Here is an 18,242-nt window from a genome sequence, read left to right as displayed (position 1 = left end):
CATGTGCTCCCTCACCAGCGGCATCACCTTAGCCACCCTCTTTTGCATTTGAGAGATATGCTCTACTATGGTTTTGTGTGGCGAGAACTAACTTTCCCACGTTTCCTTTACCAGATCCAGCAACCCCCAAGGCCGTCGCCCATACACTAGCTCAAATGGGGAGAAGCCCGTGGATGCTTGTGGAACCTCCCAGATGGCAAACAAAATGGCAGGGAGTAACATATCCCAATCCTTCCCGTCCTTCTGGACAACTCTTTTGAGCATAGTCTTCAAAGTTTTATTAAACCTCTCCACTAGGCCATCAGTCTGCGGGTGATAGACTGACGTCCGTAACTGCTTAATTTGGAACAGTTTGCACAGGTCCGCCATCACCTTTGACATAAAAGGGGTGCCCTGGTCCGTTAATATCTCTTTGGGAAAACCAGTTCGCGAAAACATTTGAAATAGTTCTCGGGCAATGGCTTTAGAGGAAGTTTTCCTCAAAGGAACTGCTTCTGGGTACCTGGTTGCATAGTCCAGGATGACTAATATATACTGGTGCCCTCTTGCTGATTTTACCAGGGGTCCCACGAGATCCATAGCGATCCGCTCGAATGGAACCTCAATAATTGGCAAGGGTACCAGAGGGCTTCTATAGTGGGGCACTGGGGCAGTTAACTGGCAAACGGGACAAGATGCACAATATCTTTTAACCTCAACTTTCACCCCTGGCCAGTAAAACCGGTCAGTTATTCTGGCCTCTGTTTTCTCTGCCCCCCCAGTGTCCTCCCAGTGCGTCGTTGTGGGCTAGATCAAGTAGCATCTGCCTATATGGTTGGGGAACCAGCAACTGCTCTATAGTTTCCCCACGGCTTTCAGCCACTAGATAAAGCAAGTCCCCCTTTAAGGCAAAATGAGGAAACCTCTGATCTGCTCCTAGCATTTGTGAGACCCCATCCACAACAGAAACCTGCTCTCGGGCATTAACCAAGGTAGGATCCCGTAACTGGGCGGTGCCAAACGCACCCCTGGGTACATCTAGATCTCGGTGTACTGGCCTTGAGGATGTTTCCCCTTCACTTTCCTCAACCGGGGACTGCAATGGGGAGAGCGCCTCGTCATCCTCCCCTAGCATAACCTGTAACGGGAAGACTGCCCCCCCCCCCCCCCCTCGGAGTTTAACTCGGTTTTGCAATCTGAAACAGACACATCCTTCAACTTAATATTCTCTACAGTATCTTTATCAATAATGGGTATCTCTGTATCAGTGGGGTGGGTTGTGGGGGTTTCAGGCCCATGTTCCCCAGACTCTCCTGGCTGTCCTGGCAGCCCCATCTGTACCTGGCTCCACAGTTCAAAAAATAGTGGACAGTCCCACCCTACTATGATGTCATGTATTAGACTTCTCACTACCCCGACCTCTTGGGTCACTGAGATATGGCCATAGGACACCGTCACTGGAATCATGGGGTATTCCTTGGTGTCCCCATGGATGCACACTACCCGTAGGGTTTTCCTTACAGGGCCAAGTCTCCCAATCACCCTGGCATGTACCAATGTTACCATGCTACCAGAGTCCAGTAGTGCCCTGGCAGGAAGGTGGTTCACCCACACTTCACACTCAAACTGTCCTGCGATTGGATCCAGGTGAGTGGTGCAGACTCTTTGCACGTAGAAGGAGTTTCTCTGACCAATTCCGCAGTCCATATGCTCCTCCTGAAGTGGGCATTGCGCCCGGGTATGTCCCCAGGACCGACATCACCAACACTGTAGGTCTCCTGTTCTTGGGACAGGAACCACCCTTCGAGGTTCTGTAGCAGATGATGCGGTTCTGCGGATCCCAGCATCTGGCAGGGCTTCTCTCCTAGGCGCTATGGCTGGTCTGGTTGCCCTTGGTGTGGGTTCCCTATGCCTGGCAGGCCCAAGCAGGTCCTCCACCACGGTGTACCTTTCTACCAACTCCACCAGCTGATAAGCGGTTGCGGGGTCTCCATGGCTTACCCAGCGCTGTAGGTCATCTGGCAGGGACCGCAGGTACCAGTCCATCACTATTCGTTCCACCATCTGTGGGCCTGACAGTTTTTCTGGCTGCAGCCATTTTTTGACCAGCTGAACCAGTTCATGCATTTGCGACCTGGGTGGTCGGTCAGGCTTGTACCACCAGCGATGCACCCTCTGAGCCCGGACAGCGGTGGTCACTCCTAGGCGGGCCAGGATCTCTGCCTTCAGACGCTCATAGTCGCTGATATGTTCTGCTGGGAGGTCAAAATAGGCCTTTGCGGGTCACCGGTGAGGAAAGGGGAGATAATACCGGCCCAGTGGTCACGGGGCCACCCCTCTCTCTCCGCTATCCTCTCAAAGGTAGTGAGAAAGGCCTCCACATCATCTCTGGGCGTTAATTTTTGTAAAAAAATGGCTGGCCCTCACAGACACCTGGTTGCCAGCGGCAACAGCCACTTGTTCACGTCCCTGAGCCAGCCGCTGTACTGCCTCCTGCAAGGCAGCCACCTGTGCTTGAGTGGACTCCTGCTGAGCAGTAAACTGGGCGGCTAACAGCCATGTGCTTTCCTGTTGCAGAGCCATCGCTTCCTCAGGGCGACGGTTTGCGTCTGCTAAAGCTTGCTGCTGTGTCACGGTGGCTTGTGCCAAAGCACTGATGACCTCCTCCATGTCTTTGCCTGCTGCTTGCAGCGTCTGGGCTGGCTTCACCCAAGACATGCAATTTGTACATAGTCTCTTTTAAATGTCAGTTTTGAAACGGTTTTTGCGGCTGCAAATGCACTTTTGCCAGCATCCAAAACACCAGTTGTGAAGTTTGGGGATACTAGCTCCGCGGGATTAAGTGCATAAACCGTTGTCAGGTGAAACCAAAATATATTTATGAATAAATCAAAAATAAAGCTTTTCTCCAGCGTATAAAAACCATAAATTAAAGTCTGCTTGTCTTCAGCACAAAATAATACAAAAAGAAAAGCACCTACAGTTCTGAAGAAAGGTCTTCACCAAAAAGAGTCCTTGCAGAGATCTTTTTGCAGCCTCCAAAACAGCAAACAGCAAATTTATTAACACAGCGAGACAGCTCCTCAGACAGGTGTTCATCTCCTTCTCCTCACCACCACCTCTCTGTCCACTTCCTGTCTTATGGGCTGTCTTCCTGGAGGCAGTTAACCCCCTGTGGTCAGGGAGGGAGGCTCTTTCCCACCCAAATGTCACTTTAGAGCCTCCCAAATTCCGGGTCCCAACTACATCTCAAAATATAGAGAGGACCGCAAATCAGTCTTCTCCCGAAAACTATACCCGGAATCTGTGACCCCCTGAGACCTACCATGATTCCCTTAAAGGGACCACATCCCAAATATAGGCGCCACATAGTACCCGTCCAGGACCCAACCTTGGCGTCCTGTACAATATAAATTATATATATATATATATATATATATATATATATATATATATATATACATATATACACACATATATACACACATATATACACACATATATACACACATATATACACACATATATACACACATATATACACACACACACACACACACACACACTAAACAAAAGAATAAAGATCTTCAAATGTTGTGCCTCTAAGATCACCTCAACAGATGATGCATATAAATATACATGCATCAATGTGCAGAATTATTTTTCTCAAGTGAAACATGATTAAGTGTTATTAATGTGATAAATAAAAAACAAAAACAAACGAACGAACACGACTGGGGTGACGTCGACACGGTGCGACGTCACCCCAGTCGTGTTAGTTTGTCACATACCAGGAAGGACGGGTTGGTTTTCTGTGGCGTGGCATACATTTATTGATTGTGAATTAAAGACAGTGTAAAACCTGGAGCCTATGTTTTTCCCTATATGACACTACGCTAAGCTGGGAGTGATATATGGAGTAACAGCTTTAGTCCCACTGTGTGGAAGATCTGGGATCGCTTAAGGGGAACAGCAACCTGGATATCCGTTTAATCACATTCTGCTTGTGGGGACCCTCTGTAACGGGGGTCGCTTGGAGTTGGTAAGGAGCCAATTTATTTGTCTGGTAATGGGAAAGAGCACATTACGCTTTTGGAGAGAAAATTGAATCTGTGTGTTACAAATCCAGTTATTCACATGAAGATTTTCCACTGGTGATTGACTAATTATATGGACACTTTGCACCAATAACTAGTTATATAATTATATGGACGCTATATAGAGTTGACAATTTTTATTATCATTTCATTTGTTTTTCATCTTATGCATTTCTAAATTTTGGTGTGCATTCAATTTCAGGTGCATATCTTGTTTTGGGTTATTTTTTTTATATGTTTTTGTTTTTTATTTATCACATTAATAACACTTAATCATGTTTCACTTGAGAAAAATAATTCTGCACATTGATGCATGTATATTTATATGCATCATCTGTTGAGGTGATCTTAGAGGCACAACATTTGAAGTTCTTTATTCTTTTGTTTAATATATATATATATATATATATATATATATACACACACACACACACACACACACACACACACACACACACACACACACACACACACACTTTGGGATTTTGAGGTTAGCGCAGTTTTTTTTTTTCCTTCTGTTTGTGTATTTTTGGTATACATCAGAATTGCAGCTTCCGACTATTGTTTCTATTCCGTAGCACAGTTTTTTTTCCCCCCACCTTTTTTTCCCCATCAAAATTACCCCATTTTGATGGGGCACAGTTTTGATGGGGCAATTTTGATGGGGGAAGTATGATGGGTCTATGGGTCTGGGGGCAATTTTGATGGGGGCAGTTTGATTGGGCAATTTTGATGGGGTGGTACGATGTGGCTGGGGGCAATTTGCTGGGGCAGTATGATGGGGCTGGGGGCAATTTGATGGCGGCAGTATGATGGGGCAATTTTGATGGCGGCAGTATGATGGGGCAATTCTGATAGGAGCAAATTTGATGGGGCAGTATGATGGGCCAATTTTGATGGGGGCAATATGATTGTGCGGTTTTGATGGGGGCAACATGGGGCAGCTCCTGCAAAATTAACCTTTTTTTTTTTTTTAAAGCAATTGCCTTTTGTAGGAGCTTTTTATATTTCTATATTTATAATCTTCCTGGTTCCTGGAGGGGTTTCCATAGCTAAGGCAACTTCCTCTGACACTGCTGTCGCTATGGAAATCCAACCGACCACCTATTACACTGCTCGTGATGCTCTGAGCATATGCGAGATTTGGGAGGTGCATGCTGTGTAACCAGTATGCATGGAATACAGAAAGATATAGTCTCGTTTCATACGCCCACACATGTGAACACCGCTTTAAGCTGGAATTAGGGTTGCCGCATCATCCCTTTAATCCAGGACACACATTCATTTCCCAGGTTTTGAGGCTGATTTAATGCAGATTTGGCACCAAGTGAGTTTAATTATCAGCCACAGAACCCGTGTGATTATGTGTCCCCTGGATTAAAAGGGATGGGATAGCAACCCTAGCTGGAATGTGAAATAAGACTGACCATGCCACTCGCAACCGTCCTTTCTACCACCCAACCCACAAACTATCAGTCCACCCGAACACAGTGTACAACATTTATTAACATAATTACACAGGGAATCGTTTATTGCAACAATGCTTCCTTAAAAAGCCTCCTCGTCCGGACAATTTAAAAAGCAGAAAACGACGGCAGGTCCTCCTCAGACATTGAATCAGTGCAAGATCCGAATTCCCACAGTCCTCCAGATTGACCGACAGTGCAACAAGCTCGGACTTGAAGGCTTACTCCGCTCAGTAACCGATCAATAGTTTTTATGTCGGCCTCCGGCACGTTGAATCACATGCTCACCCTTTTTAGAGTTCTTGGGGTATTTATTGGCGAGATCTCCTGCCCTACCAATAAAAAAATGTACACTTCCAATGCCAGGACACAGCCAGAGGGACAAGATGGTGGCGGCACAAACCAAAACTTGGGAGATCTCGCCGCTGGAATCTCACAAGATAAGAAGTCATTAGGTGAGGCAATGCAACAGAGTCCACCCAACCCTGCAATATCAGTTCAGGGTGGAATAAAAAAAATAAAAATAAAAAAACCCAAGAAAACAAAAAACAAAACAAAAACAAAAAAACAACAAACAGTCCCAGTGCTGAAATGTAGACAAATACAGGCTGTGCAATGTGTGCCAACTCCACATCAAAGACACTGGAGGAGCGCTGAGAAGTCCTTGGCCCGATACGATGATAGATAATTTTGACACCCCCCCCCCAGCGCTGACGAACTAGCTGACAGACTACAACTCCCAGCATACACCACGGCAAGGGCTGCATCACGAGCAATTGTCCATTACGACAGCAGAGACCTCTAAAAAACGGTAAAGAGAGACCTAGAGTAGCCGACATGCGATGTGGCAGATGGAACCGCAGAGTCGCTCACCCGTAGTTCGATGCTGGCATGCCAAGACAGCTTTTGTGGCTTGGTGGTTGACACAGCGGGACCCCCTGGGGGGGTGGGGGAAGGGGTGACCGCTCAGAATTGAAATGATTTATGTTCCTTTATAGACAATACAGAGCCCATGCTTGGCGTCAGTAAGGATAATTCCCCCCCGAGTTCAACTTGCGTAGACTCCATCGATCCTCATCCAACGTGACTGAAGATTTCAGGAGGAACGTCTCCAGATCCTTGTATTAAATCCAGCCAACAGCCATGCCCCCTCCTACTGTCTGTTATCTTTGGACACAGTGTGTGCAAACCAGTTCACTTTGGTCTTCCAGCTTTCCCGCAGCGCCTCGTTAAACTTCACCCGGAAATGTTTCAGGGCTTCATCGTCACTTTTTCCCAAAGCTAGAGAGTCCTGAGAGAGAGAAAAAGAAAGGGGATGAGGTCATTGAGAAGACATTTACATCTTTGGTTAGTTCTGTTTTAGAATATTCATCTCTGTAAAATGCATAGAAGGGATCCAAAGGAAAACCTAAGCAACACAACTGCCAAAGGATTAGTGCTTTTGTTCAGCCAGTCTTGTGATCCCCACACCCAGACAGGTGACATTCTTCTCCCCCCCCCCCCCCCCCCTCCCCATTTCCTGATTTACAGTTTTCTGGGCCGACTCTCCAGTCCCATTCCACTCCCGGGGCAATGAACGGTTATCACACGTTGGGTTCATTATCCAATGAGAAGACGGGGTGATACAGAAGTGAAGCAGGTAATAGTAGTCTTCTTACTGGCTGCACAGTGCAGAAGAGGTGTGTGAACCACAAGAAGGGCCAAAACAGAAGTACAGTAAAACCTTGGTTTGAGAGCGTCTTGCAAGACCAGCAACATTTGTTTCATAAATTTTGACTTGATATACAAGCGATGTCTTAATATAAGAATAGTGTCATGTCACAACTGAGTATAAAAGTAGTGAGGCGCCTCCAAGTGTAGCAATATGGTTACATTTAATGAAGGTGCGAAATTTAGCACTTTTATTATTGTCACAAAGAATGTAAACATCATTGTGACAGTAGTAAGGCAGTGACGGGTACTCTTTACAGAGAGAAGTCCCCAAGCCCCCCCCCCCCCCGCACTGAAAAGCATTCAAAACACCAAGATGGGCGTTTTTGAATGCTTCCGATTTTTTTCAACCGGAAGTGATGTCATGTCATTGCTGCCATTTTAGTTACGAACAGCCGATCCCAGCTTTGCTTGGCTGTCTGGCATGTCTGCCGGCTGGTCACTTGGGTCTCCTGGTGGGACAGGACAGCCCAGGAGAGACGCGGAAGGTGGCAGGAGGACTTCCACTCCCGCTGCTTGTAATAGAAATCTAGCAGCTAGTAAGCCGCTCTGATGGCCATCACAAGAGAGCCAACCGACGGCTCTAAAATGGTATCATTCCCGGTACAACCAGTGAAAGGATGGGAAATAGTTAAAGAGCACTTCAGAATGGGGGCAGTGCCACCCCCTTGAAAAATGCCACCCAAGGCAAACAACTTGGGCTCCCCCTACTCAAGGCACCTGTCATCTTGATTAATTATCAAGTTCGAAGGCGGGCAATACAGGATCTGAACCAGGAAATAGTCATCTTACTCGCTGCACAGTGAACCACAGGATTGGCTGAATAAAAATACAGTTTTCACTTTGCTCTCCAAAATTTCCTGCAGCGCCTCTTTAAAATGTCACTCAGAAATGTTTCAGTGCGTCATTGTCACTTTTTACAAAAGCAAGAGAGAATGAAATCACTGAAGTGACTTTTACATCTACAGTTAGCTCCATTTTATAATAGCCATCTGAAAAATGTAGTTACATGGTTGGAAAGGTTGAATGTCCAGTTCAACGTGTGTGTGTGTGTGTGTGTGTGTGTGTGTGTGTGTGTGTGTGTGTGTGTGTGTGTGTGTGTGTGTGTGTGTGTGTGTGTGTGTGTGTGTGTGTGTGTGTGTGTGTGTGTGTGTATCGCTATTTTCCATATCCCTGCATTGTGTTCACTAAAAAAAAAAAAAAACATCTAAAAAGATTTCTGAATTTATCTACACTCTCCACTAACAATTGTGGAAGGGAGTTCCTTCAACGCGCATGCGCTGATGACATCACCATCTGCATCCAAGGTAAATATCTCCTAACTGGGGCACATTTAGGAGATATAATAAAGCTTACCTGTAGGTAAAAATTAATATGTTTATAGGCTTAATTATAGGTAAAAAAAAAAAAACACAAAGTGGGCTTTACTATCACTTTAAAGCAACTAGATTGTTAGATGTCACTATAGTGACGGGCCACAGCAAGAACGTATGTGGTGCCTGTACTATATGCCTCATTTTATGTTTTTTTTTTCACCTGCTGATCCTGCCAGCAACACACTTCTTGTCCTAAAGGTGACAACACTCTACCGTAGTGTATCTATTGGAGAAGCTGTGTTGATATCCCAGGACAGGATTACAGAACCCCCCCCCCCAGCTTCTCCATGGCCTAGGTAGGTGTTCTCTAGTACTCAAAAGCTTAAACATTGTAACTAATAAGAATGCAATACAGGCAGAGAGCGCAGAATGTTATAAGCCGACAATTACTGGCAGGATCAACAGGTATTTTTTGCACTTTTTGTTGGTAAAATTATTGAGACCTTTTACCTTAAGTTCATCCTTCTAAAAAAAAAAAAAAAAAAAAAAAAAAAAAAAAAATAGAGCACAATTTTTTTCCAGGTAAAAAAAAAAAAAAAAAAAAAAAAAAAAAGGAGCCTGGAAAGAATTGCAACGTGCAGGCAGTTTCACACTGACAGGAAGAATCAATGAACTACCAGAGCGCTCAACAGCGCCATGGTAGTTAATTGAGAACTACAACCTGACAGCCGCAACGGATCTCGATACTTGTAGTGGATTCATTCACAGAGCTCTGGATGAATGAATGACGCGGCCGTGTGGGCGGAGCCCTGTGCGCTTTTCAAAAAGTGACAGCTGGCACAAGGAACTTCTCCCCATACTGCTGTCACACAGAGGGCTCAGATCGCCGAGCCAATTCAGAATCAGGAGCAAGTTACACCCTAAAAAAACAGGTGGAACATGTTCCCGAAGGTGAAAAAAACAGTGTAGCCTTTAAAACTACTTTAAATGCAGTTTTACTGTCCACTTGGTCGTTTTTACCTACAGGTAAGCCTATAATAAGGCTTACCTGCAGTTAAAATTAATATCTCCTAAACCTACACGGTTTAGGAGATATTCACCTTGCATGTGGCAGCCGACGTCAGGGGCACATGCAAGGTGAAGGTCCGGCGTATCCTGCTGGAGCTTGCCGCGAAAAAACAAAAAAAAACACAACTGTGTAAGCCCAAGTCATGCCTCCTGCACCACAAAACCCACCCAGTCCTCCTTTTGCAAAAAAAGAAGTAGTAAATGCAGCAACACTGATTTGTAATGAACAGGCCATGTTTTAAGGTTTTCCTTTATTTTGCACAGCTGCTTTAAATCAATATCAATGAAATGGTATTGATAGGAGCTATTGCACCTAATGCGGTGTACACATGGCTGAACTTTGACAGCAAAAGTCCGACAGAATGAATCCAGTGGACAATTAGATCGTGTGTGGGCTTCATCTGACCTTTTCTGCCGAAAAATCAGACGGACTTTAGATTTAGAACAGGTTTCAAATTTTTCCGACAGATTCGAGTCCGGTCCAAAAATCAGTTTGTCTGCATGCTAGTCCGGACGGACAAAAACCGACGCTAGGGCAGCTATTGGCTATTGGCTATGAACTTCCTTATTCCAGTCCAGTCACATTCGATTCAGTCTGACTTTGGTGTGCTTGTGTGTGGCCAAGTCCAGGCATGTACTGGCCATTGGGACTATAGGGAGTTTCCCGGTGGGCCGATGGCTCAGTGGGCCGGTTTCAGTGACAGCCAGTGGCATCGTTGGGGGGGGACTTTTGGGGCTATAGCCCCCGAATCTGGGGCCCATAGCCCCAAGTCAGTCCAGGAGTCCCCAACCACAGGGTCCCGGCCCACTACCTGCCCTCTTTCTGGTGACCCTGATGTAAGGAGGGGCTCTCTGGGGAACCTTATATAAGAGAGAGGCTCTCTGTGGACCCCGGATGTAAGGGGGGCTCTGTGGGGACCCCGGATGTAAGAGGGGCTCTCAGGGGACCCCGATGTAAGGGGAAGGCTATATGGGGACCCCGATGTAAGGGGAAGGCTATATGGGGACCCCGATGTAAGTGGGGGGCTCTCTGGGGACCCCGATGTAAGGGGGGGGGCTCTCTGGGGACCCCGATGTAAGGGGGGGCTCTCTGGGGACCCCGATGTAAGGGGGGGGCTCTCTGGGGACCCCGATGTAAGGGGGGGCTCTCTGGGGACCCCGATGTAAGGGGGGGGCTCTCTGGGGACCCCGATGTAAGGGGGGGGCTCTCTGGGGACCCCGATGTAAGGGGGGGGCTCTCTGGGGACCCCGATGTAAGGGGGGGGCTCTCTGGGGACCCCGATGTAAGGGGGGGCTCTCTGGGGACCCCGATGTAAGGGGGGGCTCTCTGGGGGCTTTTTTGCGCAATTGCATACAGTTTATATACAGTTTTTTGCGTGTTTGCAAAATTAAAGTGGGCCGGTCTGGATGAATTCCAGGGCCAAATTTTTGTCCCAGTCCAGCCCTGGCCAAGTCCATTCAGAAAGTCTGTCGGAACTCTGCCGAAAGTCCGCCGGGAAGACCATCGGACCTAGTCTGTCGAAAAGCCCGGTCGTGTGTACGCGGCATAAGGGAAGTTCCCAAAACATGGCCTGTTGGGGGTACTTGAGGGCTGAGGTGAAGAAACGCTGGCTTGGACTATAGAGTGGGGAGAGGAAGGAGGGTTTGCCAACACTCCCTGCATAGTACTGTTGCCACAGTGGAAAATGGGACTTGTAGTAATGATAGTAAGGCCTCATGCACACTAGACTCTTCTGAACGCTTTTCTTCTGACAGGAGAAAAGCAGCGTACAAAAAAACAAAAACAAAAAAAACAAACAAACGCACCTAAAGCCATGTTTTCAAACGCATTTAGACATGTTCAGGCACGTCAAGCGTTCAGACATTTATTCCTTTTTATTGGCCAGAGTATTCATTTATTCTCGCAATTGAAATTAATAATTGCATCCATCGTTTAGGCATGCTTACACGCGTTAAGGTACGTTGGGGAGTTTTTTTCTGCCCGAGAGAGTTCCTCTAATTCCGCAAATTTGGTGTGTTCAGATTTCTACCCCTAAACATCCGTGCTTCCAAAAGCCTATGTGTGCATGGACAAAGGCTAACAGAGGAGCATTTAGGGGCAGGAAAAAAAAAAAAAAACACACGTCAAACACCTGTAAAATAGGCATTTGGCAGCTGCAGTGTGCATGAGGCTGAAACAATCTCAGGCTTGGTTGACACAGCTGTATGGCCGGAGCCCTGCACAGCTGCATTATTTTTTTATTTATTTTTTTTCAAATGGTAATTGGATTAATTTTTTTTTGTGCATGGAGCCCAAGGTTGTAAAGTCCCAATTTACAACCTTAGGCCCCATGCACAAACACACACACACACACACACACACACACACACCCAATACCAGCAGTAGCTTTTGAGCTTTTTTTTCTGCTTCTAAAAGCAAATAACGTTCATGCACACTAGAAGCAACTAAATGCACAATAAGACAAGTTCAGGCGCAAGTGACTGAAACCAAAAATTTCCCCTCAGGTCTTTGTTAGGCTGGCCATACAATTTTCTTGTTCAACTTTCCTTTAGACTTACTAAAACCATTAAACATGGAGGTCAAACCTAAAGAACTTCAATTTGTATGCAATCAGGAAGGCCCTTGCACTATATAGTAAAATCTAAAGGAAATTGTATAAGAAAATTGTATAAGAAAATTGTATATAGTGTATGGCCAGCGTAAATATAACAGAAGCAAATACAAGGAATATGCAATATATGAATATAAATAAAAATGTCCAATTCGCTATGAAGGAAAAAAATCAACAGTCCATAAGAAGGGGGGTGTTGGATCCACAACTCAGGGCTGCCGTCATAGGGGAACAGACACTGTGTTCCAGTGTGCTGCAATAGACATAAAGGGAGAGACGCCTCTGGGTGTAGAAGTATAACAAATTTATTACACACAAAAATGGTAGGCAACTCATTTAGGAGGGAAAAAAGTAATCTGGCAAGTCCCAGTCCACACAGAGTGTGTGTGGGGGGGGAATGTGTCATCAGTGGATGGACAAATCCTGTGTAGGAAGCGGCGAATGAGGAAACTCCACTGATGACGCCCCACACCTCACTCCATTGGGACTTACCAGATGCCTTTTTAGCCTCCTAAATGGGAGTTGCTTAACATTTGTGCGTAATAAATTTGTTATACTTCTACACACAAATGGGGGGGGGGGGGAATCTCATAGGGGGTTATTACTCGCCCATACTCTATCCAATGGATGATGGAAACATCAGCTGCGGTGCTGACATTGCGGGACTCCAGGACAAGCAAATTGTTAAAAGCCAGCAGCTGTAGTATGTGTAGCTGCTGGCTTTTCATTTTGTTTTTTTGGGCGGAACTCTTTAAGGCTGGGTTCACACCTATGTGAATTGGATGCTGGCTTCTCCACATCCAATTCGCATGACAGGAGATTGTAGCCGGCTCTCTACGGAGCTGAATCACATATCTCTATTGTGGAGGCGGAGCGGCTGTGCATCTTTGACTCCGTTCCAGGGCCGAATTCAGGCAAAAAATTTGGTCCCAATTCGTCCCCAAAATGGAGAAAAGGGACTCACCGGACCCCCTGCTGCGAGCCGCATATTAGGTGTGAACCCAACCTTAAGCTTCTAGGGGCAGTAAAAAAAAAAAAAAAAAAAATGCTGCAAAAAGCTGGCACAAAAATACAAGTGTTTTTCATCCAGCATTTTTCTGGCCTTTTTTTTAGCTTACAGTGTGCATAGAGCCTAAATGTGGGTGTAACCAGGGCCGTCTTTAATATTGATTGAAACCTGGGCAAAAATAAATAAAATAAATTATGGGCCTCCCTCCATGCAGTTTCGCTCTCCAACTGCTTTGAGACATATAATAAAATGCAGCAAGACTCAAAACCAGTTTACTGAATCAGATCAGACAGATTGTGCTTCGTTGCCAGAGGTTACAGTGTATTATTACCACTCACTGACTGGTTGCTAGAGATTACAGCACATCATTTCTGCTTGTTGATTGGTTGCTAGAAATTACTGTACATCAATACTGCTCATTAATTTGTTGCTATAGGTTACTGCACATCATGGACTGGGGAGATGAGGGGGACCCATTAATAGACATTAAACTCCTAGGGATCCAAGGATTCCTAGGATTTATAGCACATAGAGCAGCCCATTGAAATGAATGAGCTGCCCTACACATGACCTAGATCTTTATCCACCCTGTCAGTACACCTTTGCATCCTTAAACCCATGCTAACCTCTGCACCCCAAACCTCCCACTTCCTCTCCACTCCAATCCCCCGCCCCTTTAACTCTACCTGCCTCCTTTGCTCATCTTTATACCCAACCTTCCCTCTATACATCCCCTCCTTGCTCTTCTGTGCACCCAAACTTTAATTCCTTCTCCGTCTACCTCTGCACACCCCACACTACCCCCCCCCCCCCCACACTAATTTGCTTACCTTTGCAGAACAGGCTGATGATAGGCTTATTGACCACAGTTGTATGCAGAACTTTCAAGCATGCCCCTTCACCTCCACAGTGGGCAGAATTTAGTATAGGTGATGGTGGATATGACCTCAAGGGGGCATGATATACATATGAATACCGCCTCTATTTACATATGAATAGTGCCAGTCTGCCTCTATTTCATATGAATGTCGTTACTATTTACATATCAACGTTGGCGTTTACATATAAACACAGGGTCTGCAGGTGAGTCATCTGTACACAACAATAGGGCAGAGCTGGGCAGCATTAGTAATAGAACTTCACACTGAGATATCAGGAAATAGCACAGGACTAAAACCTCAAGGAACAAGGGAATTTAAACTGGGATAGTTGCCAAGTATGAGGCAGCAGCTTTGGGCCCCACAACAAATGACAAGGCCCAGGGCAGCTGCCCCTTTTGTGGAAAATGGACCCTCGCGCCACTAAGTACTAAACGTGAAATAAATCTATGTGCATAAAAAATGGAAAATATTACAAAATATAATAAAACAACCTGTGGGATGAAGAAAGTGCAAGTGCTGCTAAATAATACAGAAATGCAGCGGGACAAGAAATAGTAAACACAAACTATCACATAAATGAATAAAAATGAAAAGTCCTGCGCAAATCGTGGTATTATTATGATAGGATATTTTATGTAAAGTCTTGCTCTATTTCCGGTATGCCAATATCATTTTTTAGGCACTCTATTTGGTGAATATTTTGGTGGTATATTTCATCTTATCTACTATTTTTATTATATATATTTACTTTTTAACATTTTTTATATATATTTTAATCATTTTTTTGCTAAGTTGGTACTGTCGCTATTTATACTCTATATTTTTATATAGTGACGTAACATTTTAAATGGCTAGGATATAATTTTAATAAATAATTTTTTATCCATATTGTTAATATATCTGTATTTATGTATCATGACATTCATACATTAATGTTTAATGCCGTTTTTTCGTATATTTTAATATGGGCTATTAAACTGTCAGATACATATTTTTTCATTTTTTCTATTTTAATTCCTTAATATTTTATATGCCGTTTTGATCTATTTGTTCCTCAATGAGAGAATGTGTATTTCCTTATACACCATTTATGATTATTAAGATGGCCGAATAATTATTTCCGGTCTAAAATGGTGGTATATACACTTCCTTTTCACCATTTAGGAGGAGTAAGATGGTGGAGTTACTACATCCGGCCTAGATTATAGTTTTTTTACCTTTTCCAAAATGGTCGTTCGGACGTTTTTTACCTCTTTTAAAATGGTCGTTCGGACGTTTCCGGTCCGATCGTTTCCGGTTTCTTCGTATATAAGTATATCACGAACGGTCTAGCGTTATCCCCATGAAGAAGTCACGTGGTGACGTAACGCGTAGGGAGTGGCCGTAGGACAAACCGGAACTAACGTAAGACTGGCGGTACACGCCAGATCTCTATCTGTTTGAACTTTCTTTTTAAATGTGAGAGTCCATTGCTCTCTCTTAATAAATTTATTTAGTTATTGAAACAACTACACTATTGGAGTCCCCTCTCTCTCTCCCTTCCCTCCTCCCCTCTGTGTTCTCTTTAAGTTTTATACCACGAGGATACAAATGCTGCAGTATTACATACAAGAGGCTGAATTGGCCCTCTAGTGGCAGAAGTCTATACCACTTGGGAATTGTGCACAGAGAATTAAAGGAGAAGTTTACTGGGATCATCTGTATTTTGCCTGATTGTACCTGCTTGGAGGTGAGAGTTCTGAGAGCCTGATATTTTGGAACATTTGGTCCTGCTCTTTCTCAAGCTTTTTCACCATACACCTACACTTATTGGTGTATTTATTTATATGAGTTTTCCATTGACTCTTGTTTTTCACATTTATATATATCATCCTATTTTTCAGTGGCACGATTTGCGCAGGACTTTTCATTTTTATTCAGCTGCCCCTTTTGCCCTGCCTTATAAACGGCCCTGGGTGTAACATGAAGTGTGCTATAAAATGTGGACTTAGCTTTTAATATATACATACTGTAGGTTACCATGCAAGTTATAAGGTTTTTAGCTGGTGAGAGTTTGTAACCTAGAGCGGCACATCGAGATGCAGCATAGCAGCTGGGAACTCTGCCATGACAGAATGGAAAATGTGTCACCTTGAGATACTGGATGTCCTTGGAACAGGTGAGCTCAGGCAGACCGGCTGCTTTCATCAGTGCAAACAAATTAAGGAAGAGAGTGCCGTGGCATCGCAGGATCGTGTAGGCCTTTTCACAGTATACTCGGAACCTGTAGGAGCAGAAAAACCGACATCAATGACCAGATTACAACCTTTCCAACAACGGCACTGCAGGGCTGGCACTAAACAATCGACAGGAGAAATAGACTTCAGATTGTAAATCCACAGATCCGGTCACATCATTACTTTCCTATTCTTCAAAAGGGGAAGTAGGATGCTACAAATAAGGATGTTTTAGAGAATATGAAGACAAATACGATCAGGGGAGATAACAGGCTTCCCTCTCACCTCTCAAACTTCTCGCTGTTGCTGGTCTTCCCTTGCTGAATGACATGCACAAAATCGTACGTAAGGATGAAGGGAACCCGCTCTCGGTTAAAGCCAAACTTGCTTTTAAAATTACCCAGAAAGTGTCCAAAATCTATGTGAAAGAGCTGCAAAACAATATATTTATATATTTATGGATGGAAGTAAAACAGGTAGTTAGCAATTTGTGGCATGTAAAGTGACCACAACATCCCATTCTTTCCTTGTTGATCTTGTGGATGTACCAGGATTGGACGGCTCATTGATTCCAAGAGCCAAGCCCCACCCACGTCATTCACAGTTGAATGATATGGCTTGTTTTTTTTTAGCAAGGAACATACATGCCATAATATTAAATGATGCTACCAACAGTGTGCGCTGCAAAATGCCCCCAGCATTCCTCCTGTTTCTTCTTGCTGGAGGCGGCCATTTTGCTGAAGCCCAGAGTAGCAGTAAATTATAAAGCGGAACTAAACCCATCGATTTAAACTTCAAAAGGCATGCCAGGATAGCCAACCGACACATTTGCTTGTGTCCTCAACATAAAAAAAAAAAAAACTGTCAAACCATCAAATGGCTGGTGTCATAACTGATCACATGTACAGCACCATGGCAGTTGCAGATAAAACAGAAGCAGTTTCCTTGGCTGTAATGGATAGGAGGGTTTCATTTCAAGGATCAACAGGTATTTTTTGTACTTGCTAAAAATGTTCTTAAAAAATAAAAATAAAAAAAAACTTTTAGGGCCACTAAATCTAAGGACGGGTAGGCTGCAACATATTACACTTTTGTTCTTTGCTTTAGTTGTCCTTTATTACTGACCTGGAAAGTAGTGAAAGCCCTAGTACAGCCAGAACCAAGGATCCAAAGTGCTCCACAGGGAACAATTAGAAGACTACCACAGGGTTCCTTCACTTTACTCGTTACCTTAGAAACATTTTAGGTCAGGAATTTTTTATTTATTTTTTTTTTTTTTAAAGCTTTAAGAGAACATTTGATCCAGAAGATCTAGGATTAGTGCAGCACAGAATGATCACTGCCTGTGTGTTAGCCAGGTGCTCTTTAGTGTTCCTGAGGCATCTAGAATGAGTGTTGGACGAAGCAGCACATAAACAGCTATGAATGACTCCAGAATTAACAAGGCTGGAAAAAGGCGTACCTGTCCAGTTTCTCGTATCATGATATTGTCGCTGTGGCGGTCCCCGATGCCCAGGACGTAGGTTGCTACACAGTAGCCAGCACATGACAATGTGAACTCCTCTATGGCTTGCTCCAGAGCATCCCTAACAGGAAAAGAAAATAAGTACCTAAAATAAAATCAAGTAGCAGAAGGAATAGGGGAAAATGTCTGATGTGCGATCCCTGTTTTATTTGAATGCACATAATCCCCATCAGATAAATTTTATACATTTCAAATAATATAGAATACAAAATAAAGATAAAAAGATTACTACAGACCCTTACCCGCTTCAGACCTGCAGATATTGCAAAAGGCCATTCAGAGCAGAGCACTTGCTAAAAAATGTTTTAGTTAACCACTTGCTGACCGATGTCAGCACATACAAGTCGGCAGAATGGCATGGCT

General features: G+C 44.4%; 1 protein-coding gene across 1 annotated transcript in view; it reads right to left on the bottom strand.

Annotated features, from left to right (window-relative positions):
- Nucleotides 1-5,564: 5,564 nt before the first annotated feature.
- PIK3CD (phosphatidylinositol-4,5-bisphosphate 3-kinase catalytic subunit delta) overlaps nt 5,565-18,242 on the bottom strand; it is a 102,123-nt gene continuing 89,445 nt past the window's right edge. The window contains exons 20-23 of the mRNA XM_077458043.1: nt 17,817-17,940; nt 16,640-16,785; nt 16,269-16,401; nt 5,565-6,833 (exon numbers count right to left, since the gene is read on the bottom strand). Coding sequence (XP_077314169.1) covers nt 6,696-6,833; nt 16,269-16,401; nt 16,640-16,785; nt 17,817-17,940 — 541 coding nt within the window. The 3' untranslated portion in view covers nt 5,565-6,695. The remainder of the gene's footprint in view (nt 6,834-16,268; nt 16,402-16,639; nt 16,786-17,816; nt 17,941-18,242) is intronic.

The sequence above is a fragment of the Lithobates pipiens genome, unplaced genomic scaffold (genome assembly GCF_037356315.1).
Source record: "Lithobates pipiens isolate NorthernLeopardFrog02 unplaced genomic scaffold, aLitPip1_a1.2 Scaffold_27, whole genome shotgun sequence".
NCBI classification, from domain to species: domain Eukaryota; kingdom Metazoa; phylum Chordata; class Amphibia; order Anura; family Ranidae; genus Lithobates; species Lithobates pipiens.
This window is presented reverse-complemented; position numbering and strand designations above follow the sequence as displayed.